At 50.9% G+C, this 22,015-nt stretch overlaps 7 protein-coding genes across 7 annotated transcripts; 4 read left to right on the top strand and 3 right to left on the bottom strand.

Moving 5' to 3' along the window:
* The first annotated feature begins 557 nt into the window (after window positions 1-557).
* On the top strand, window positions 558-4,718 carry BU24DRAFT_100912 (uncharacterized protein). Its single transcript, XM_033520689.1, has 2 exons — window positions 558-734; window positions 1,081-4,718. Exons 1-2 carry the CDS (start codon window positions 717-719, stop codon window positions 4,612-4,614), a joined length of 3,552 nt encoding a protein of 1,183 aa, XP_033386961.1. The 5' UTR covers window positions 558-716; the 3' UTR covers window positions 4,615-4,718.
* Window positions 4,719-6,922: 2,204 nt separating this feature from the next.
* Window positions 6,923-8,558, top strand: BU24DRAFT_342730 (soluble quino protein glucose dehydrogenase; the record flags this gene model as incomplete). Its single annotated transcript, XM_033523328.1, has 3 exons — window positions 6,923-7,249; window positions 7,348-8,105; window positions 8,162-8,558. The coding sequence occupies 3 exons, from the start codon at window positions 6,923-6,925 to the stop codon at window positions 8,556-8,558; spliced, it is 1,482 nt and encodes a 493-aa protein (XP_033386962.1).
* A 1,019-nt stretch (window positions 8,559-9,577) lies between these two features.
* On the top strand, window positions 9,578-11,353 carry BU24DRAFT_458378 (uncharacterized protein; the record flags this gene model as incomplete). Its single annotated transcript, XM_033531626.1, has 5 exons — window positions 9,578-9,631; window positions 9,695-9,980; window positions 10,029-10,624; window positions 10,740-11,135; window positions 11,246-11,353. 5 exons carry the CDS (start codon window positions 9,578-9,580, stop codon window positions 11,351-11,353), a joined length of 1,440 nt encoding a protein of 479 aa, XP_033386963.1.
* Window positions 11,354-12,012: 659 nt separating this feature from the next.
* On the bottom strand, window positions 12,013-13,902 carry BU24DRAFT_418146 (Sec13 protein-like protein). Its single transcript, XM_033526913.1, has 5 exons — window positions 13,804-13,902; window positions 13,665-13,703; window positions 13,272-13,387; window positions 12,594-13,165; window positions 12,013-12,522 (listed from the first exon to the last, which is right to left on the bottom strand). Exons 1-5 carry the CDS (start codon window positions 13,804-13,806, stop codon window positions 12,359-12,361), a joined length of 894 nt encoding a protein of 297 aa, XP_033386964.1. The 5' UTR covers window positions 13,807-13,902; the 3' UTR covers window positions 12,013-12,358.
* Window positions 13,903-15,029: 1,127 nt separating this feature from the next.
* BU24DRAFT_488718 (uncharacterized protein) lies at window positions 15,030-16,354 on the top strand (the record flags this gene model as incomplete). The annotated part of the gene is made up of 3 exons (XM_033533570.1): window positions 15,030-15,195; window positions 15,253-15,493; window positions 15,589-16,354. The coding sequence occupies exons 2-3, from the start codon at window positions 15,423-15,425 to the stop codon at window positions 16,352-16,354; spliced, it is 837 nt and encodes a 278-aa protein (XP_033386965.1). The 5' UTR covers window positions 15,030-15,195; window positions 15,253-15,422.
* A 97-nt stretch (window positions 16,355-16,451) lies between these two features.
* On the bottom strand, window positions 16,452-18,814 carry BU24DRAFT_439157 (nucleoside hydrolase). Its single transcript, XM_033530287.1, has 8 exons — window positions 18,618-18,814; window positions 18,303-18,406; window positions 18,056-18,168; window positions 17,922-17,978; window positions 17,836-17,870; window positions 17,460-17,765; window positions 17,124-17,304; window positions 16,452-17,042 (listed from the first exon to the last, which is right to left on the bottom strand). The coding sequence occupies exons 1-8, from the start codon at window positions 18,651-18,653 to the stop codon at window positions 16,567-16,569; spliced, it is 1,308 nt and encodes a 435-aa protein (XP_033386966.1). The 5' UTR covers window positions 18,654-18,814; the 3' UTR covers window positions 16,452-16,566.
* Window positions 18,815-19,398: 584 nt separating this feature from the next.
* BU24DRAFT_101031 (SURF4-domain-containing protein) lies at window positions 19,399-21,067 on the bottom strand. Its single transcript, XM_033520690.1, has 4 exons — window positions 20,604-21,067; window positions 20,343-20,455; window positions 19,720-20,278; window positions 19,399-19,662 (listed from the first exon to the last, which is right to left on the bottom strand). The coding sequence occupies exons 1-4, from the start codon at window positions 20,771-20,773 to the stop codon at window positions 19,590-19,592; spliced, it is 915 nt and encodes a 304-aa protein (XP_033386967.1). The 5' UTR covers window positions 20,774-21,067; the 3' UTR covers window positions 19,399-19,589.
* Window positions 21,068-22,015: the final 948 nt, after the last annotated feature.

Genomic DNA, 22,015 nt, shown 5'->3' on the forward strand with positions numbered 1-22,015 from the left:
AGTTGAATTACCTACCTAGACAGTTAGTGCGAGTAAGGATGAGGCATGGAAGTAGAAGCTGGGAGTGGAAGTTGTCATGTAATAATTGTCGAGTGCCAGCCTGGTCGATGGCGTCCTTCCTTCCTTCCCAGTGCCCCCCCCCCTAACCTGCCTAAAACTTCGTGCCTTCCCTAAACTACCAATTACCCATCGACAGCGATTACTTACCTACTCCTACTACAACACCTCCATTCCTCTCCCTCTCTACTCGACCTCTACCTCGACACGGCTTCATCTTCCTCCCTCCCTCTCTCTCTCTCTTTCCTTCCTCTCCACTCTCCACTCTCCACTCTCTACCACCACCTCCGCTACTACGTCCGCCATACCCGCCCGTCTTCTCCGCTTTAATACCATACATACCTACTCGTCTCCGCCAGGGCCTCTAATACATCAACAACAAACAACATCACCAACGACAACGACGACAATAACTGCGTCACGCCTCTTCTTCTTCGCCCGTCGCACTTCCTCGCCTTGCCTCAGTCACTTCCGCCTTGCAGCCACCGATCCACATTTTACGCTCTCTGGATCCAACGTCTACTTACCTGGGCACTCTCCACCCTCCGTCGAGTACTCTCTCTCCCGTCCAACTCTCGACATGCCATAATGCCCACCGCTTTGTCACGAGTGCTTCGTCGACTGAGCCCTCCCCGGCGGCCTAGCCTGTGAATTCGAGAATGAAAACTGTACCCACGGTAACTATCTATATCTCTCTCTATGCCGCTCTCTACTCCTCGGTCTCTGTCTACTAGTGTTTCCTTTGGTTGAACCGAATGTCCTATTCCCTTCTCTCCTCTGCTCCGATCCGCGTCTCTGTGCTCCTTGGGCGCCTCTGTCGTCCTGCCTTGCCCTTGCTTGATTGACATGCGTCGACGTCGTGCCTCCACTCTCACGGCGTCACCCCAATTGCTGGTCGCTAGCCAGCCCGTCTCACTCCCTCCCCTCCTCCCCAATCCTTCCTCTCTACCCCCCGTTCCCCGTACCCCCAATACCCAGAATCCCAATGCTCATGACCCTCACTGACGCATCTCCGTGTAACAGCTTTGTGCAACTGCCACTTGCATTGGTGCGTCTGCGGTCGGTCTCTCATTTGGTCGTGAGAATCCCCTCGAACCTCCGTCCGCCACCAAAAGGAAAGCCACTCCAGCACCACGAGAGCTGGATCGATACCCAATGTCCACCACCGTGCAGACCGCCGCCATAACCACCACCACTACTCCTACTCATAATACTGCTACTGCATCTGCAACTACTACAACTACCACGCCCGCCGGCCTGTCCTATTCTTCTCCTATCCCTCCTCCCCCATCGTCATCTTCCTCCCGCGTCCCCTTCACGACTCGTTATAGCTACGATGGCCGCCCACAACGTCGACTAGTAAGGAGAATGACCAGTGGAGATACCTCTCTACAGCCGCCCAGCTCAGTGATCAACGGAAATTACTCCCACAGTGACCAAGAGGTGGATGATTTCGAACCAACATCTCGCGTTCCATCACGCAGGTCGTCTTGGATAAAGCGCCTCTCCAACATCTCCAACTCCCAGGCTTCGAGTAGAAACTCGAGTCCCGGGCCCATGTCCCCCTCAATGTCTGTCTCGAACGGATCAATGGCTTTTTCGCACGACGGCTCTACCGCTCCCATAATAGGAAAACGCTCCCCCTCACCTCTTCCTCCTAATAAGCTTGTAAAGCGCTCCTCATCCATACGCATCCCACTCCAGGATCCCCCCACCTCCTCCGGATCCCGTCTTCCTTCGCTGCGGCGGCCAGCAACCAGTCACCAACGGTCCGCCACCCTTCAACAACACACAGTCTTTATGGATTTCACAGCAAGACACCACCCTCCGATTAGCGAACAGCCAGTGCCAACTAAAACGGACGGCGACGTGCAGTATACGCAATTCTTCACAGCAAAGGTGTCAAAAGAGAAGACGCTGAAACGGCGAGGTTCCCTCGCCGCCGGCAAGAGCCTCAAACGAATATTTCCAGACGAGAAACATAGGCCCACGCTCGTTCTCGCCAAATCCGTATCTCCCAGTAGCTCTGACGAAGTCGACGAGTCGTCGAGCGACGATGGCGACAGTGTATTTCTAGCGAGCAGGCCTGGCACGCCCTTGAGCTTCACTGCCGTCATTCCCTCCAAACCAACTGCGCGCACCTCCCAGGATAGTATTGCGAGCCGCGGTCCCGCTTCCGCAGAAATAACGGAGGATGCCGCACGGCGCAGGCGTTCCTTCTCGATCTCCGACTTACTCTCGCCAGGATTAGGATCAGGATCAAACGCCAAGAGGCAGCGGAGTCTTAGATTACCCGGGGCAAAATTGTCACGTAAATCCAGCCAGAGGACCAGCTCTGCTCCGCTTCCAAGTATGGAGGGCAGGCAGGGCAGGCAGAGCAGCACTGCGCACGGAGAATTTACCGCTGCAGATGCATCGACAAAACGGCGAGATCTCACCGACCCCACCCGTGTTCGACGCGAAATTTCAACCTCCGCCGGACCCACCGAGAGAGGAAATTCACGAAATTCAGGAAGCGGGCTTCGGCCTCATTCTTCGTCCTCACGGTTGCCCGCATTGCCATTACAACATGCTGCTGCCATGGGGCAGTCAATGCATCAAAGCGATGGTAAACCCTACACCTCACCAGGCACCAATCAGATCCCTCCATCTCCAACCCTAGCTCAAACGGGAGGACGACCGTCCCGTCACTCTGTCGCGCCATCAGAACAAGCGTCCACATTGGTTGGCTCCGACAACGAGGCTCGTGGCGTAGGATCGGGCGACGAGGACGACGCGGATCTCCAGAGTGAGACCGTCTTTGATTCGTTGCGCACCGGTGCAACTAGGAGCACGTCCGGAGCCCGTGGCCCTCGCATTGAGACAATATTTGACGAGTCTCCCCCGTCGAAGGTTAAAGTCACCGCATTGCGAGATTTACTTCCCAAGGGCACCTTCCGGGAGCACGCCGCCGATGGTGCTCCCGGCCAACAGAGCATTGCAGAGGAAGAAGAGAGCATATCTACGCCAGTGCGGACGGTAGTGCCCGAGCGATCAATCAATGACTCCCCAAGCCTCTCTCGTGGACAAGTCGCACCTCTATTTCCTAGTCTAATACCCTCCTCCCCGCCGGACATGCCCAAGCAGCTCTCACTAGGTAGACTTGAATGGGACACGAGAGCCGAAGATGACGACGACAGCAGCAAGTGGTCGATAGAAGAAGAGGACGAGGACGACGAAGAAGACACCTCGTGGGCAGACTTTCCAAGCCATCCGCCAGCCACACCACTCGTCGCAACTCCTGTGTCTCTGGGACGCCACAACCCTCGCATGCTTGCCTCGGGATCTAGCCCTAAGCCGTCCACACCACAACATCTCTCCGCCGAGTACGCTGATAGGGACGCGCGAAGCAGCATCTTTGATTGGTCAGAGCAACAACCGACAGATAAAACATCAGGCAATCGCACACCGCCACGTCCATCGACAGTACATGGGAAGAAGGATGCAGACAGGAGAGGAAGTCGTTCGGTAGGTCGACGAGCGCCTAGTGGGTTGCACGCACGTAGCCAGAGCGTACCCGTCGTACCAGACGCCGCTGGCAAGCGTAGCACAGTCGTCACCAACAAATTCGGCACTTGGGGCGTGGGAAGCAAGGGGGTGACCGAAGATTGGAACGATGACTTCGACTTCTCGGACCGCAGCGATGGACCTTCCCCGGAGGGTGCAGCCGAGTCGCACAGGATCGACAGTGGGACCATGATGATGATCGTACCCAAGACCATTCAAGAGCAGCAGAGCAACGTACTCGCTAACATTGGGTTACTGCGAGAGTGGGGGCTCCTCATCGAAGAGCTCAAAGAGCAGAGAGTTCGCGCGATAACCCTAGGCCTATTCGGCGGACCCAGCGCCGGAATGTGGGAGGAAGTCGATGCCATGATCGACCTCGCGGATCAAGAGGCCGAAGAGGATGGTATTCCTCGCTTAACACCACCCTCGTCCCCTGGATTCGACGAGCATGCCTTTGATGACGTGTCTGGAGCTAGCCCCAAGCATGGCCGTGGTGGGCGACGAACATCTGGCGGTTTGACGAGCGGATTGGCGAACGCGGATCTTGGCAAGAACATCCACCTCGACCACCAACCCGTCTCTCAGCCCAACCGGTCTCAGAGGAGATCGATACTGCCACCGAATCACGACATCTTTGTACCGCAATCATCCCCGATCCCTCCCAAATCCACTTATGATTCCAGCACGATAGTTACACGACCTCGGAAAGATTCTGAAGCGAAGGCGCGATACGTTATCGAGTCGTTACAGAAACGTAGAAGCACACACGAACCAACAGAGGATGCGCCGCGCACGCCGGCCTCCAAGAAGGTCGCATTCGATACGGCAACACTGCGCCGCATCGTCCCATACGTAAATACATTAACGCGCCAAGTGAAAAATACCCTACGAGAAGCAGAAGGGCTCTACAGCGGCACTCCTGGCACGAGCCCCCAAGAACCACCATTCAGCAAGATATTCCAAACAGAGGAAGAACTCGCCGGACGGATGAAAGTAATGACAGTCATGTAGTTCGATCACGATGAAATCGGGCGTGTTCATTGAACGCTTTCGCGTCGATGGATCGCCTTGGCCACGACACAGTTAAATATATACACAAAAGTTAGGAATCGGACAAAAGCTTTCTCGCGGGACGTTTCCTTGTCTTTCCTCTGGATCAGCGTTCGAGCGCGCGAATACCAATCGCCGCTTGTGGTCACTTACTTTTTGTATTCTTTTATGCCGCCACACCTTTTCCTGCATTTTGAGCGCATTTTCGCATCTTGTTTGCATTCTCCTCACGTTAGTTGCATGCATCGGATTCTTAGTACCAGGCCCTTTGAATTGGATGGGATGCGATGTAACAATGGCGCACCATGCCTGGGGTTGGGCCTGACGAGCGAGGGAAGCACGTCAGCGTCGACTGTTTGAGTGATAAGGCTCTCTTCGGTCATTCGCCATCCTATCGAGACTTTCTCGCAGCAATGGAGCTTGGTTGTTAGGCAAAGAAACAGGTTCCCATTTTCTCTTCTTTCTCTTTGCTTCGATTAGGGGAATACACACAAAATCACCACGACGCTTGTTCCCAACGCGTCCGGTGGGGGGGAGTTTTGAACAATCATCAGGGCAGGGTCTATTTTCCAAATTTTATGTACAAAAACCATGGGTTGGATTCTCTTTACTTTCCCTCCACCATTTTCCCTTTCTTAACTTCTTTCTCCTTCTTCCCTCTATACAAAGCAGGATCCTCTGGACCAGCTCCGTGCATCTCATGTTCCCTCTTACTCTATAACCTCTCAGCCTTGCTCTCTAATCTCTAGTCTATTTGCATAATAGATTTCCGATCAGTGCGAAGGGGGCGGAAAGAGAAAGGGAAGCCGTTTGAAATTGGAATGGAATGAAATTAAAAAAAGGAATCAACACATGAAATGGAATTGAATTGGATTGAACCGAATTGAACTGAACTACTACAATCGTATCGCTGTGCGTGTTCTCTATGTGTTTTGTCCATCCGTCCTTGTAATCGTCTATTGGGGTAATCAATTCTTCGCCTCTTCTTGCTGACAAGACAGGGCAAGGGCAAGGGCAAGGCAAAGTGGGTGCCATAAGGGGAGTCAGAATGCGGGGAAGGGCGGCGACGGGCGATGGTGAGATTGTATGTATGTGTACCTATGTGCATTACACATATGTAGGTCTAAAGGTTGTATTCATGAATGCATTTCCTCTCTTCTTTTCTTCTGTTTCTATGAGAAAATGGGACACTTGAAGGGAATAATTAAGATCACACACAAGTAGTGGGTTTATTTGGTAGATTATTGTCATGGCAGTGCTATGTTAACGCCGTCGTTACTCCTTAAGCCTCTCGCCGCCCTTGTGTCTTGGATGAAGATAGGGAGGGAATGATTGCTTGACGCGCGGCTTCTTCTTCCATCCGTTGCTCTTTCTTTTTTCAATTCGTCCTTCTACAACATTAATTAATGTATCTATTAAATGGTAAAGAGAAGAGAAGAAAAAAGCTTGATAGTTCCTTCATTGGAGACGAGCGCGTGAGAGAGGAGGAGGCGAGTGTTCGGTCTGAAACTAGCTAAGACGGATATAAGAGTTGGAGGGTTCTTGGGAGTGTCATCATCGTCGTCATCCATATATTTCATTCAAAGGTATGGGACATTGGCATTGGCATGACACAGGCACGGACGCTCTTGCCTTTTCCCCATTAACTGATTATGTATTTGCATTGATGGTCCATTCCTGTTGCCGTTGCTCTTCTTCTCTTCTTGTTCTTTCTTCACACTCTGACTTCCTCGTGTTTACGCGGAGACGCGCTGAGAGAGACACCTCTTAGTCTTCTTGATTGACCGACAATCCCCAGTCCTTGCCCGACATCAAACAGCATCGAATCGGGAAACGCATAAGCAGCAGCGAAGGGAGAATTAACCAGGAACCCGTCTCACGACAACCCCGCATCTCTCTCGGACCAAGCTACCTCGTATAGTAGGTCGATCTGCTACCGGCCGGTACGACCCTCCTTTCGTCTGATATCCGGGGAAACAAGATATCATTGAAATTGATTTCCAATCTGTACCTGCGTCCGAGGCGAGCTCGTCACATTAAAAGAAAGAGAAAACAGGGCACACGCGCGTTGTTGCTCTTGGCCAAACCCCGGAGGAACGCAGTTCGCTTGATTAAATTGAGAGACTAGTACCCGTGGGACGTTTATTGATTGATTGATTGAAGCCGCATGCAGAGCCCAACCCACGCGGGAGAAAAGAGGAAATAATACGAGAAACCGAAGGAATTGATTAAAGAGAAAGAGAGAAAAAAAAATACAAGAAATAAATAAATGATGGCTGCTGCGAAACGATTATTGGTCGCCTTTGGGGCTGTCACGGGTACGGTTCACGCGCAGCAGGGCTCGTCTGCTACTTCGGCACAAGCGTGCTCGAGCACCATCTCTCCGCAACATGGTCAGCCATCTGTTGCACCAGGTTGGACTGTCCAGGTCGTCGCGTCTGGATTGAGTAGTCCTCGAGGACTCAAGTTTGATTCGGAAGGCAATTTGTTGGTCGTGCAGCAGGATGTTGGAATCTCTCGATTGAGGCTTACCAACGACGACGGCGCGTGTGTGAAGATTGATGGGGACGTGGAAGACATTATCCCTGATGCCGATGTGAGTGTGATTCACCTTGCTTCCCTACTATCGGGTGCTTATCAGGGCGTTATTCTCTACTTTGGTAGAACCTTTTATTTCTGACGCTTCATTGTTAGTTCAACCACGGAATCGAGCTGTCGGGTGATGGACGGACGCTGTATGCATCAACGCCTCAATCTGTCTACGAGTGGGACTACGATCCTTCCCAGGGGCGAAACACTTCCGACCGTCGCGAAATCATCGGCGAGATTGGGCCCACGGATGGCCATGTCACTCGGACCTTGCTGATGTCCAGGAAGGCGGAAGGCATTCTCCTCGTCAGCCGAGGAAGCATGTCGAATCTGGACTTGGCTGCCCTGGACATCACTACAGGGGTGTCGACGATCAAAGCATTCAATGTCTCAAATGTGACCGACGGTTCCCCATACAATTTCGCCCGTGATGGGTCCATCCTAGGTTGGGGATTGCGCAACTCTGTGGGCGTCGCCGAAGACCCCGTGACCGGTGGTGTCTTCTCCGTCGAGAACAGTGTTGACAATTTTAATCGCAATGGCCAAAGCATTTATGAGGACAATCCGGGCGAAGAATTGAACTTTCATGGTTACCTCAACGGAACCGAAACCCCGGAATCGGGACGCAACTTTGGATATCCTACTTGCTATGCCGCGTGGGATGTCTCTGCCATTCCGGATAACGAAGGCATTCAGGTCGGCACGCAGTTTGCCATCGGAGAGCAGAATGCCACTGTAAACGACACCTTCTGCCAGCAGGAAAGGCAGGCTCCAAGACTTACCTTTCAGGCTCACCAAGCACCTCTAGACATCAAGTTCAACAGCAATGGAACCGCGGCATGGGTTACGTTCCATGGTTCTTGGTAAGATCCTATCGCGATGTTTCTACGACCTCGATCAGTACTAACACCAGTTACAGGAACCGTGATGATCCCATCGGCTACAAGCTCTCAGTCATTCCTTTCGCCAATGGCCAGCCCATCGATCCGGCCAACAGCACCAGCGCCGCCATATCAATTGTCTCCAACCCCGACACATCGGCATGTCCACGTGGTTGTTTCCGTCCCGTGGGACTCGCCTGGGACTCTAAGGGCCGATTGTTCATGAGCAGCGACTCCTCGGGCGAAATCTTCGTCGTCGTCCCCGCGAGCGGTGGGAGTGCTGACGAGGCGAACCCTACACCAAGTGGTAGTGGAACAGGGACAGGCCAGCCGAGTTCTACCAGCAGTCCGGGTGCTGCGGTGGAGGCCTGGGACGGGCAGGCCGCGAGGTTTGCGACTGTGTGGGCGGCGATCATGGCGTTGCCTTTTATTTGATGTCATTGAGGTTGTCATTCCTTTGTGTATGTACACCTAGTTGCCTGGACTGGTAAGGTCTATTCTCTGTAAGGCATATCAGTTCATAGTAGTTATTCGTCTGCTCCGTTTTGAGTGAATAAGAAATGCATTCCCTTCGCTGGCATCTCATCTTCTAAGCCGAACACATCTGTGAATCTCCATCCTGTGGGGATGACACCTGAGATCGCAACGAGTGATCGTTGGAAAGAGCATAGATGGTTGTCTGCCCAGCCATGACAAGACTCGTGAGGCATTGTCGACGATATGTCGTCGCCGAGTCTTGCTAACACCCACATGAGATGACAATTGTGACAATGAATGACTTCCTTCCATGACTTTTTGCGATTCTTCCATGCTTTGGCTAGTCGTACCCGCTCACGTTGCATGACCAATCCCCATCTATCAACTCTAACCTAACCTCATCACCAATATTCTCACTTTCAGAAATTTGTACCACGACTACTTTTTCAACCCTCTGAGATTCATTTTTTCTGCATTCGAAATCAGCACCTTTGTTTGGATACAGACACTGACGTTGAAAGCTAACTGCTAACCTACTTCACTGACAGTACTGTAGCAAGCGGGCGTGAAAATTTGATGTCATTGTCATATCATCACCAAGTTACGGTGAAGGATACGGTGGTGAAGTAAAGTCCGTTTGCTGTGAAGTAGCGCTAGGATTTTCACCTTACCAGATCGTGGTCCACCCCCCAGCCATCACTTTCTCACCTCGTCTCTCTTACTTCACTTCTGCCTTTAATCTCCTCTCCTCTCTACTCTCATGGCCTAAAGGCGCGCAGATACCCTTTCTATCTCACCTCACTTCAGGTTCTAACTTCCTACCACACTTCGCCCACCTCGCCTTGGGATACACTCTTGCTCCATCTCCCCTTCTGGACCTTTTCAACTATCTCTTTTGACTCACTTAAACCCCACTCTCACAGTGCTTCGGTACCATCAACCCGCACCCGGCACACGTCTCTTCGCTTCTCATAATCATGGCAGCCGCACAGCCAGCTCCTCCCGCAGCTTTCAACATTCTGCCGATAGAGGTAAGTACAACAGTCATGATCCTTATTACGGCAACGGCTTAGCACTGCCAACCTCATATGTAGATAAACAAACTCGTACTCTGTTTCCTCGATTCGGACCAGGACATTGTCAACTTCAGTAGCGTCTGCCGTAGTACCTACTATGCCGTGAATGGCGACAACAATTCTTTCTGGAGGACTCGATTCCGGGAAAGGTATGCATACGACGCGAGCTTCTCGAATGGGCAGATGAAGATAAAGTACAAAACGAGGACAAGACTATTGAAGAAAGGAATCACAATGAAGTTTAACAGAGAATGGACAAAGTCCGAGAAGAAGCTCATCTGGCATTTGAAAGACATGATCAATGGTGAGAACGGATCAATGTTTGAACTTCCTTGCATCTAATCTCGTCCAGAGTCATTCCAAGGTGGTACTCGGATGGATGAAGAAGACGGCGCCATGCGATGCCCCAACCAGATTGAAATCATCAAGTTCGTCCTCAGTTCTAATCACTTTCTCAGCATCAAAGGCTTTGCCAATCGAATACCTGAGGGCTTCGAGTCAGACATGGATCGGATGCTTGAAGCCGTTCGTATCATGTGTGCGCAACTGCTGATCGAGGACATTGGTGATTCATACGACATTCTCCCCTTCGAAGACTCTCAGTGCGCAGTCTACGCCCATGTGAAGGAAGTGCCTATGTTTTATGGCCAGTATAAGCATACGATTAACATGAACTGGATCTTGGATTGCATGAATTTCTTCCATCATCACATAGTCAAGCCGGAGTTAGGAACTCTCTACGATGCCATGGAATATTTTCCTTGGGGTGATAGGCCTTCTGCCTGGCAGTCTAGACTTGAGGAAGGTTGCCGACCCCTCAGTAGACACTGGAAAGGCACGTATTCCTACTTGGATGAACGCGAGCGCAATCACATTCGCGACCCTAATAAAAGGCGGGGCACCATATTCGAGGATAAGCACATTGAGCTGGGTCCGTCCTGTATACAGGTATGATGATGATCCAGAACGAACGAAAGTTTGTTCCTTCCCTCTGGAATAGCTCAAGACCACATGCAATGTTTTTCCATACGGAAAACGACCATTATACTGATTGCGATGCCAGGATCTCGAGTTCGAAGTAAACGATTCTTTGAAGTTCGAGTGGCCGCATTACTACGAGGAAAGACTTCGATCGCTTACTTCGACGTCGATGCCTCCAGTCACTCTAGCCCAGCATAAAACGTACAGGAACATCGATAATTTGCCCACTGCCCTGCGCATATCCGGGGAAGGGTCTGACCAGGGTGATGACTTCTTTGCGTCTGGCTGGGTCAACGCCCTACCACGTCAGGGAGGCATTCCCGGATGGCAGCGAATCACCTTGATGAAGCACTTCCTTCCTCTTGATCAGGGTGAGATGGATGATCTTTGGGCATATGAGGGCGTCGTTCTTCCTGGTGGTCGATTGATTATTGGCCGATGGTGGTTCGCATCAGGAGATCTTGACGACCCACACTACGTAAGTTTAAGTCCCTTTCGCTGCCAAAGCGTTCTTCTATTCTGCCACTGTCATCACAGCCCACCTATAATTCCATATGCCATTTTTGATGGCATATTAACCTTTTGCAGGCACACAACAGCGGCCCGTTCCTGCTTTGGGCAGTCGACGAAGTGCCTAGCGATAGCGAAGGATCAGAGGATTTGCCCACAGATGATGATGGCGAGGATGATGCGTGAGGGGCATGTCCGTCCAAGTCGCTCATTGAACTATAGCCTACAAGAACGGAGGCACAAAACGTCTTTTGATTGCACAAACCGGCGTGCGTATCCTCGACTACGCCTTTCCTGCAGGCGCTAGTCTCAGCAGGTGGGAGCTATAATCTCTCCTTTGGAAGACAGTGGGAGTCTTCGGAATATCACAGCATCGACACGGAGAATGGCAGGCGTATGCCGACATCTGTCCAACATATGGGACATCCCGATCATCTTCGACTGAACCATGCATTGGTCCTTTCTCCAAGGAAGGACACTGAAAAAGTTTTTGACACTTGAATCAATCAACCACGCATGGCCACCATGGAGGAAGGAGAATAGGAAGGCCCGGTTTCCACATTTTTGCACGTCTTTTTCAACATCATAATCTGATTTCTTTCCGCCGTTTTGACCGGCCGGATAGAGAAAACTGGAGACGGAGGACGAGAGAGGTTGAGGGGGAGGTGACTTAGCACACTCCCTCAAGTCCTATATTCGTCCCCTTAGGGATTTCTGAAATTGAATTTCATGGCACTTCTTCATCAATGAGTATTGTCTGGCGCTTGGTTGATGATCCGTATGAGAAAACAAATACGTACGTGAGCGACCTGTCAATGATCCTGTAGGATCATTTGTGAGATGATGTGATGTGATGTTGTGTCTTTGATGATCTATGTAAAATGTAATGTGGACATTTCGAGTGAGAAGGGTTTTCCCCCCACCCTCGCTCTCGCTCTCGCTCCCCCCGTCTTCAAAAGCAAAACAAAAACCAAGGGGGAAAAGAGGTTTTTTGGGGGATATTCGAATCCTTCCTGTACTATCCTATCCTACGGCCCGCATCCTCAAGGTAAACATCCAAAAGACTGCGCAACAATGGGGCTGCTGCGTTCGACTTCTCTTCGTGTGCTTTGCGAATTTCCCGCTCCGAGAACGCTCAGGTGCTTTCTACCAATTCCCTTACTTCTTGCGCCTGTTCAGATTTTTGGAGTACTAGTCCTCGATCGTCTTGACGCACTCCCAGCCGCCGCTCAGTCTCTCCTTCCAGAGGCTGACGCGATTGTCGCCCGTGCTGACGGCGAGGACGTTGCCGCTGAGACTCCAGCTCACGCGCCAGGCGGCGGCCTCAACGTTGAGGGTTGTTGATTTCCAGTCCTCTGTTGATGATACATTAGCAACCAGTAATTCCATCGCAATGACTGCGTAAATATGTAGGTAGTGAACTTACGGAGATCGGAGCTGGTCCAGATCCGCACCGTCTTATCCTGAGACGCACTAGCAATATACGACTTGCTCAACACAGTCGGCGACCACGCAACGTCCCTGACCCAGTCGGTGTGGCCAGGCAGGATCCTCGTGTTGGTGTATCCGCCAGTCTCGTTGTTCCACTCCCAAAGCTTGACTTGGCAGTCACTTCCGCCGGTCACGAATCTCCTCGCTGCGCCAGCCGCACCTCCGCTTGCGCTAGTGACTTGTCCGGGGTTGACGGCGGGTGCCCAAGACACAGAGTTGACGCCGCTGCCGCAGGCCTGGAATACCTGATGCGACCAGTTGTTGTCTTTGAACTCGAGGACGGAGACATTGCCGTCGGAAGAGGCGCATGCGAGAAGGCAGCCAGCCTCGTGAGGGGCCCAGGCGACGAGATTCACGGATGCAGAGTGGAGGGCGACGTCGTAGATCTTGGTCCATTGCGAGGAGGATTCGCGCCAGATTATGACTTTACCGTCGTAGGAGCTGGATGCGAGGATGTTGCCGTACTTTGGATGGGCCCAGGCGACGCACCATACCGCGCCTTCGTGTCTTGAATACGTATGATGTCAGTTGGGGATTCCCTCGAAAATATTGGGTCGTTGGAAAGGCAATGAGAAAGCCAATCGGGGAAGACCCAATGTAGGGTTTGACATACCCTTTCAGTGTCTCTACAAGTCTGTGCTCCTGTCCCTCAACCTCAAAGATCTTGATCGTCTTGTCGGACGAACATGTGGCTAACCGTCTGCCGTAGTAGTCTAGGACGGCATCGTGCTGCGCATTGTCAGTATCTATGGAGAGAAGGTCCACCAGTTTATTCGAGAATTCGTGTCCGCTTCCACCTCCATTCATCGACGCTACTGCTGCTGCCGCTGCCGCTGTTGCTGTCTCCGCCATGTTTGTATCCTCCCTGTGATATTGGGCGTAAATTGGAAGTGCTACGTGTGCGGGCGCGGGCAGCAACGCAGTGGACGACGGATTCTTGGAGGGGATACTGTGTGGGTCCGAATATTGGAACAGAGAGGAGTCACAGAGGTGTATGTAGACGTACAATCATGTCATCGTGGCCGGAATTCGCTATTACGTTCGCCTGGAATGTCGCGCCTGCGTTAGCCGGGGAATCCTCGGTGGCAGCTGCACTGCACTGCATTGTGTAACAATGTAAGGGGGAAGGAGCGAGTGGTACTCACCATGGCTAAAATGTGAGGAAGGAGGATAAGAGGAACTTGGTTGGGTTCGTTGTGGAGGAGAAGGCGCAGAGCTCGGGGGGATTGAAATGGGATGTTTGATGTTGGATATGTTGCTGGAGTTGACACTCGCAAGCTTGCGGTGCTGCTCTGGCCTTTCCCGATTGGCCCGTGCACGAAGAGGCGTGGGAGATTAGATTAGATTAGATGGATCTGAGATCTAATCTATGAACTCTGACCGGATCATTGAAGCCCCTCGGACTAGAATGTCGCAAAATGACATTTTCAAATGTCGATTCAGGATGAGATCAAATGCCTATTGTTCGAAATCTCTATAAAACGTTGCTGTTGGATACAACCTCTTACATTCAAAAAGGCTTGTAGTTGTTTCTTGCTAAAAGTGCATCCAGTACTCCGCATCTCGATTCAATCCAACAGTCTACTAAAAATTAGTATTTTGGGTCCAATCATCAATTCAGCTGCCCAAAATAATTACTTCTTACCTGAAACATGATTCCAAAACTTCACCAGCAATTGAAGAGACGCTGAAACTGCAATGGCCATGTCCCCATCCATGGAGCATGGATATCCCATTCACGATTATAGACGGGAATGATCATCGACCATGACCTAACAACTCAGATGCAAGGTGTAGAACCGACAAGTAACTACTGTTTATAGTCATCTTACTTCAGCAAGAAGTTCACTAATCAGGATCAATTGTAGCTTCACCAATAGGTGATAACCGTCAATTATAGAACATACATTACAAAGATGACCTAAAAAAAGCTAACACTGACATCCAGCAGAAACAATCCAATACGGAATAATTGAGCCCGACTCTGACGCCTAGATTCAATGTCGATCATTGTCAAACTCGAAAGCTCACTAAATCAATTGGCCATGACCATTGCCGCTAAGTATTTCTGCAATACGCAACATTCAGCTGCTCAGGTCAGGGTTTTTTGATCTTTTGGTGGCCAGATTTGAAAATTGTTATTTTGCCTCATCATAGTCGCCATCATCGTCATCAACTTGTCCGAGCGAGACGAAGCATGACTTTGAGGCTCAGCTCCGCGCGAAAAACGGCCATTGTTCCTTTTACACCAATGAAACCCAAGAAAAGCACGCAATCTGATTGGCTCCATCGTACTCTATTACCCCTTCCGTCACTAGCGCCACTCCATACATCACTTCCATCCGATGTAAGCACAGCAACAACCTCAACCCTTCCAAACCCATCACCCCGGTTTTCCCCATCGCCGCACTGTAGCGGTCAGGATGTGCCGGACCAGATTTCATGCTGAGGCTGGCAGGGAATTGCACAGATGAGGCTGGAGGGCTAGCTGGCAGCTTGTTTCGTTCGTCTGCCATCATACGGGAATGCTTAGTGATGTATGTGAGTGAGAAAGGTGTGAATGATGCTGGATAGCCCACTCACACTTTAGGCAGGCAACTATGGTGTAGATTTGTATATAAGGATTGGATCGTTTGTTTCATACGATATTGATCAAAACCCATTGGGGGCAGTAGGAAAAGTTTCCACGATATTCAATCAAATATCAAGCGAGAAAGAAGTAAGAGAAGGGAAGGGAAGAAGAAAACAAAAAGAAAGTAGAGAAATGCTCCAACAAGTAAAGAAACGCACAAGAGCAACCCACGCCAAAGTACGGACGGGATGCCACACCTGCAAGTACGTCGTTCGACCCCTGAACCCGCGATTGAACATCTCGAATCGCTTTCCCGCCCTGACGAGATCTCGTACTGATTAACGGCATTGGTATCCAGAGTCAGACGCGTCAAATGTGACGAACAGCGACCCGCATGTCAAAAGTGCCTCACGACCGGCCGCACCTGCGAAGGCTACAACAACGACCGTCAATGGATCATCATGGTTCCCTCTCCCCACCCTCCAGCAGCAACCGCACCACCACTACCTCCACTTCCACAACCACCACCATCACCTCCGCCCATGCTTCTGCAGCCCTCCTCCTCTCCCGCCGACCAGGACGCCAGCCTAAGCAGCCACCACCTCGACTACTTCCGCACGACCGCCGTCCACGAACTCTGCTGGTTCCCCGGCGCCGACGCCGACTGGGGCCGCCGCATCGTACGCTACGCGCAGTCATCACCCCCGATCCGGCACGCCGCCATCGCACTCGCCTGCTCGCACCAATCGTCCCGCTCCCCCCAGGAGTCGTCGTCGGCCACGCTCATCGGCAACTACTACTACGGCCGCGCGATTCGCGCCCTCGTCTCCCAGACGTACGACAATGTGCCGTGTAACCGTGGGGAGTTCTTGGTCTGCGGGCTCATGTTCATTTCCATAGAGACGCTGCGGGGGAATCGAGAGCTCGCGAGGTACCATTTGGAGGGGTGTTTGAAGATTGTGAGGGAGACGCGGGAGGGGCTGGGGTTGGGGTTCGTGTGTCTGGATCAGTTGCCGGGGGAGAGGGAGAGGTTGAGTTCGGAGGCGTGGCTGTTGTCGAAGATTTTGTGCCAGTATCTTGAGGATGAGGTTGGGGGTGGCAGGGGGGGTGAGATGGGGGAGTGAGTTGGGTGGTGCTTGCGCGTGAAGGTGCTTGGGTTCTTAGTTGATATGTGCAGCATGATCTAAAGTCATGACGGGGGGAACCGATTAGGAGATGAAGGTTCCGAAGATCTATTACTTTTGAGAAAAATAGTCCGGCTGGCCCGTATCTATAGATCGAACATCTAAATATCTCCCCACTCATCTACACTTCCATCATTCCTCTCTCCTACCACTCACTTCGCGCCTCCGAAGACCCTATCAAGCAACACTCCAGCGAAGACATCCGTCCCAGGACTCCCCACACACCTATCAACCCTGTTCCCCTTCCTCTCATCCAACCAGCCCCCGGCATCCCCGGCGACCTCATCGTCCAACCCATGTTGCACATCACTATCCACCTTCATGCCCTTGCCCCTCCGATCCACGATGCACGTGCCCCTCGTCCACTGCCCGCTCGTCTCCACGCGGATGTCCTCGCTGCGCTTGAACTCCCACTTCGGGTCAGACGACGTGAGGCAATACCAGATGGTCAGGGGGTCGTGCATTTCGAGGCCCAGCGTCGAAGCGTCGAGAGTCGGGCGGATTGAGTGGATTTTGCGGTAAGTAGAGGAGAGGAAGAGGGAGGCCCATTGGACTAGGGGGGAGGATTCGAGGGGCGCTGTGTATGATTTCACGAGGGATTGGGGGAGGAGGTGGGGGGTTGTGATGTCTTGTTATCGTTAGTCATCGATTCAGGGAGGTTAGTGAGAAGGAGAGGGGAGGGGGACAAGGGAGTGGTATATTGACGTACCGAGTGAAAAGAGCTTCAACTTCAATTGCTTGGATAGGGTCTCCGGGTATGCGGGTAGTTGGCCTTTTCCTCCTGGGATGCTGGGAGGCATTGTGGTTCTCGGGTTTGGACTTGTGAGAGCGAAGACCCTGGCTGCAGCTACACTGTCGGCGTAGGTGTTGAACTCAGCGCCTGGAGTCATCTATTGCAGGGTTAGTCTGAGAACCAATGGGATTTTGGGAGAGAAAGACTTGAAGAGAATGAAGAGTCATGGATGGTGGGTTTTGCAATAGTCAAATTGTGAGGCATGGAGCAAATCCGCTCAAAATTGACCAATCGAGAGAGAGAAAGACCTACATTTCCTGGCACATCGACAGCACCACCCATAACCACGACCTCCTTCACGCGAAGAAAAGTCTCAGGGTCCGTAGCTGCAGCAACAGCGAGATTCGTCAGTGGTCCGATTGCCACGATGGTGATGGTGTCCGGCTCATTCTCTCTTAGCAGGCGCAGCATCTCTTCAGGGGCGGGCTTCGTCGATGGCGTGAAGAGAGAATGCTGGTCTTTCACGGCTTGGAGACTGGCTGCCTGTTCTGCGTCCATTGATTCGGGCGTCGGCTGGAACAGTGACTTCCAGGTTTCCGCTGGTGTGAGATGGGGATGCTGTAGTTGTTAGTCATGTGCTTCCAATAGAACTATAATGATATAGAATGGAAGGGAAAGGTTATCATACGCTGTGGTGAATACCGCCCAACCCATCGATGCCGTCTATCAAATATCAGTAAACTCTTCTCTTTGTATCCACTTTGGAATACTTACGGAAGAAGTCCGCAACCATCATATGCTCAGCAAGAGGTTCCTCCGCACCAACCGCAACTACACCACAAAACATTAGTACATAATCTCACAATTGTAATGGCGGAAGAACAGAGGAAGCAAAAGAATAAACATACCAATAGGCTTTGTCTTCTCCAACGTCTCAAACCCGGCAGGTCTCCCATTCTGTACCCTCCAAGCCCTCTCCTTCTCGATGAACTGGAACAGCGAGACGATATTCCTCAGACAGCTATGAACACACATTAGCTAAATCCGAACGTGATATTATTGAATAAAACCCATAACACTCCACACGCATCCATCAACAAGTGACGGAATTCGTTGGCTGAACAGTGTTTGGGGGAGATAGGCAACACTACGTACCTCTGCACATCGATATTGCCAAACTGCACCGACAGCATCAACACCTCGAGCTCCTCAGGCTTCGCCGAGAAGGCGAGCAGCATGGCGAGAACATCATCGACACCCTGTTCAAAAATCACATTTGCGTCAGCTTACTGTTCAGTTGCCTTGCTGTACTCTCGGGAAGCAGAGTACTTAGATGGGAAATGACATGATAGTGAGTAGTTTTTATTGCAAGTGCTCAGAAATCAAATACTTCGATTCCATGATGACATAACTCCCGCGAAAGGTTGGCTGTCGTGGTGTGGACTCAATGGAAAAAGAGGTAAGACTTACAGGGTCAGTGTCGATGATAATGCGGTTCGGAGCCATCGTTTTAGATCGTTCTGTCACTACCCGAGTTTCCTTGCGTTGTTGATTAATTTCTGGTAAATGCGGTGAACTATCGAGGAATACGGCAAGAACTTTTGGTCTCCAAAAATAATTCAAAAAGAAATAGTATGAAGCTATCAAGAAGTGATAGAGTGTCAGGATATGCAGGTTGACGCAGATAGATATGGTCAATGGAGGGGTGCTTGAGGAACCGATGACTAAGGGCACCTGCAGTTTTGGGCGATGGACTGCGATCGATGGTCTACACTATGGCGGCGGTCCCCGACGAAGAGAGAAGAATTGTGGATACTAGGCCAAGAGTACCGAAGAACTGTCCTCACTTATATATTCCTAAACAATCCCCCGAGAACAAAAGCTAGTCAGTGTAGTGCAGACAAATTGTAATGGCAATCTTTGATTGTGTTGTTACTGTTATCTTCACCAAGTACAGATCAAAATCATCAGGAGGTTGAGTTCAAAAAAAAAAAACATTTGTATTTGCTAATTGTGGTGCTTTGGATACCAACCAATTGCTATAAGCACACAACGATATGACGCCCCCAGTTAGGTTTGGATGATGAAAAATAAAAAGGAAAAAGGTGAGAGATATAGTTCTACAGGGGTCCCCCCAATTTCCAGGAGTACTCCTTGCTAAAAGCCGCTACCATGATTTTTTGTATTGCAATTGTCACACTCACTCTCTACAGCTCTCCTCCCAGCCGGCTGCTTGCTGTTTTCAAAGTATGCGGTGGGTTTCTTTCCGTCTTGTTCCTCTTGCTGTTGGTGCGTCGGCCGTAGAGCTAGGGTTGTACAATTGCGATATGACGAGTGATCTGAGAAAAGGAATAAGATGGATTCATCTCTGTCGTGAATTCTGCGCGTAAATGCTGGGATGTAGACTCAAAATTCGTGAAAGGGATCAATAGATTTTGTCGTTTAGTAAACCTTCTTCTTCTCGTCGACGGAGAACTGTCCGGGACCCATGTTGACCAGCAAGAGGAGACCACCACTGTATATATTGTTAGCTGCTGAAGCGGAGGTGGGTCATCTTGATATAGGAACTTACACAATGGAGAGGATCTGGAAGAAATCGTACTTGGCGAAATCCTTGTGGGGGTGGTGGGGGTGGAGGGTCCAGAAGTTGTTAACGATGAGGTTGAAGACGCTGAGGATGACGACGAGCATGGTGGCACTCCACTTGGCCTTGAATCCAACAATGACCATGACGCAGGCGACGAAGCCGAGCAAGCTGACGCTGATCCTCCAGACGTTCCAGTCGCCACGGAAAACAAAGCCGACAAAGAGGAAGATCAAGAGGACACGTCCAGCGAGCTGGAAGTACATCTTCCTGTCCTTCTCGTCCAATTGAGGGAGACCGGCGGGAGCAAACCTCTTGCGCACCCATGAGTCGGAAAGGACCATGAGAAGTCCACCCATGACGGACAAGTTGCGCAAGAAGAAGTTCAGGTCAAACACCAATCCATATCCGACACCCTGGAGAACCACAACACCGATGAGACCAAAAACACCAAAGTCGGAGTGCTTGCGGGCAATGATCATGATGGAGCAGACGGTCATAGCGATCACGTTTACGATGAGGAAGAGGTGTGTAACGCCGTTCCAAACTAAACAAACAAACAAGTCAGCAGTGTTCCAGGAGTGTTACAACGGGGTAGGGAGAATGCGTACTGTGTCGGTAATCGTGGAGATAGGTGAGCTGGTCGTTCCATTGGGTCATGATTCGGAGCGCATCTTCGAGGAAGGTTACGACGATTAAGAATCGTCCGATCGCAGGCAAGTATCTATCCAACGCCCCGTGTTAGCTTCAATGAATAAACAGACAAGAAAAAAACTGCATTGCGGGAGGCACAGTCCCGCGCCGCAAGTAATCTCAATTGAACAGGCGGAGTAGCAATTCTCGAGCTCTGATCTCGTACAGGGTGTACTTACGGCTTGATAGGGTCGGAGAGAGTGTCCAGAAAGTCCTCAACTTTGCTTGTTTGTGCCCTTAGTGCGTCGAGCGGGCTTGGGTCGTTTGTGCTCCCATCATTGCGTCCAGCGTTGCCGAAGGGGCTCTGATTACCCAAGTGATAGCCTGCGGTACCGCGTATTTGAGCCATGGTTTTTCTGGAGGAGGGGTGGGTGTGTGAATATAAAAAAAAGAAAAAGGAAATGAGGGAAGGAAGGAAGGAAGGAAGGAGCTGCGGCGAACGGGAGAATAGAACAGGAGGAGAAGGATGAATAACAGGAGGGTAGTCGGGTAGTAGTGGTAGTAGTGGTGGTAGTAGTAGGTCCAAGGTATGGAAAGGTAAGGTTCAAGGTGGGCGAGGCGTCGTTTAGGGTGAGAAAGCCTCGGGGGTTTTGGATTGTTGCTTGAAGCTAAGTTGGAAAGGCCACGGTATGGTATTCTTTGGCTCGGGTTGGGGGGGGATGATGCCAAGACCTGGGATGATGCGACACACTAGACGACTGTATGTATGTACCTAAGTGTCTGTACTTTGCAGTATGTATACCCTACAAAATGCAACTACTAATACTTTTTTGTATATAGTAGCTACACAAGGAAGGTGGTTATTTGTCGTCGATTGTATATGAAGGAAGGGTACTAATAAAAGTAAAATAATAGTAGTCGTGGTAATAACGATGCTCTCCGGATGATCGGTCGGAGAATCCCAATGACGGTAATAGTAACGATGATAACCAAAACAGATGCTCGCGGAGGCCGGAAGACAATCTGGTTCACACCTGATTATATATAAAATATCGATATGGAACGTGTTTCGTTATAGTTATAGATGGGCTGGACTCGACGGACGGACTGGGATCCCGGAAATTCAAATGGTCGCGCGAGTAACTATTGAAGAAACAAGAAAAGGACGTTCGCACACACTAGGCGTTCGAGTTGTTTGTTAATTTTCCGATGCGATTCTATAAGGTGCGGAAGAAGCTCGTAAGATTCATGAAAGGGTAGCCGTAATAGTAGTTGTTGGATTCAATGGGTTTGTTTGGTTGTTGGTTGGTGGAGTTGGATGCTGACAATGGTGGATAATAATTCAACTGACTGGCTGGTCGTCCCTTATAATAAAGAGTAGAAGCTGTCCCCCAATCTCTATCGGAGATCGATCCCCCATATCCTTGATGATGCCAGATTGATCTTCTCTACACTGAAGCCCAGAGCGTGACAAGTCTACCCCTCCTACCGGTCCTCCAGAGTCCTCCCACCGTCCTACCAGGTTCCTACCAGGTCCTACAAGTCCTGCCGGAGCGACCTGATTCCGACACAATCCTGAGAAGTCCGTTTTGAAGCACGTGGTGCCAATCCGCTGCTACTCAGGAATAGTCCTCATTCCGTTCGCTGGTGA

This window comes from Aaosphaeria arxii, assembly GCF_010015735.1.
Source record: "Aaosphaeria arxii CBS 175.79 unplaced genomic scaffold BU24scaffold_2, whole genome shotgun sequence".
Classification (NCBI taxonomy): domain Eukaryota; kingdom Fungi; phylum Ascomycota; class Dothideomycetes; order Pleosporales; genus Aaosphaeria; species Aaosphaeria arxii.

What these genes read in the sequence shown, in the direction of transcription:
- BU24DRAFT_439157 (XM_033530287.1), bottom strand. Translation starts at nt 18,653, where the DNA reads ATGGCTCCGAACCGCATTATCATCGACACTGACCCT. An exon ending in GATGGTTGCGGACTTCTTCC is followed by an intron (nt 17,871 to 17,921) that starts GTAAGTATTCCA and finishes GATATTTGATAG; the next exon opens with ACGGCATCGATGGGTTGGGC. An exon ending in CTGTCGATGTGCCAGGAAAT is followed by an intron (nt 17,305 to 17,459) that starts GTAGGTCTTTCT and finishes ACCCTGCAATAG; the next exon opens with ATGACTCCAGGCGCTGAGTT.
- BU24DRAFT_418146 (XM_033526913.1), bottom strand. An exon ending in CCGGCCACGATGACATGATT is followed by an intron (nt 13,388 to 13,664) that starts GTACGTCTACAT and finishes GACAATGCGCAG; the next exon opens with CACGATGCCGTCCTAGACTA. An exon ending in CTGGACCAGCTCCGATCTCC is followed by an intron (nt 12,523 to 12,593) that starts GTAAGTTCACTA and finishes TATCATCAACAG; the next exon opens with AGGACTGGAAATCAACAACC.
- BU24DRAFT_101031 (XM_033520690.1), bottom strand. Translation starts at nt 20,773, where the DNA reads ATGGCTCAAATACGCGGTACCGCAGGCTATCACTTGGGTAATCAGAGC. An exon ending in CTCTCCGACCCTATCAAGCC is followed by an intron (nt 20,456 to 20,603) that starts GTAAGTACACCC and finishes GGCGTTGGATAG; the next exon opens with ATACTTGCCTGCGATCGGAC. An exon ending in TCTCCACGATTACCGACACA is followed by an intron (nt 20,279 to 20,342) that starts GTACGCATTCTC and finishes TTGTTTGTTTAG; the next exon opens with TTTGGAACGGCGTTACACAC.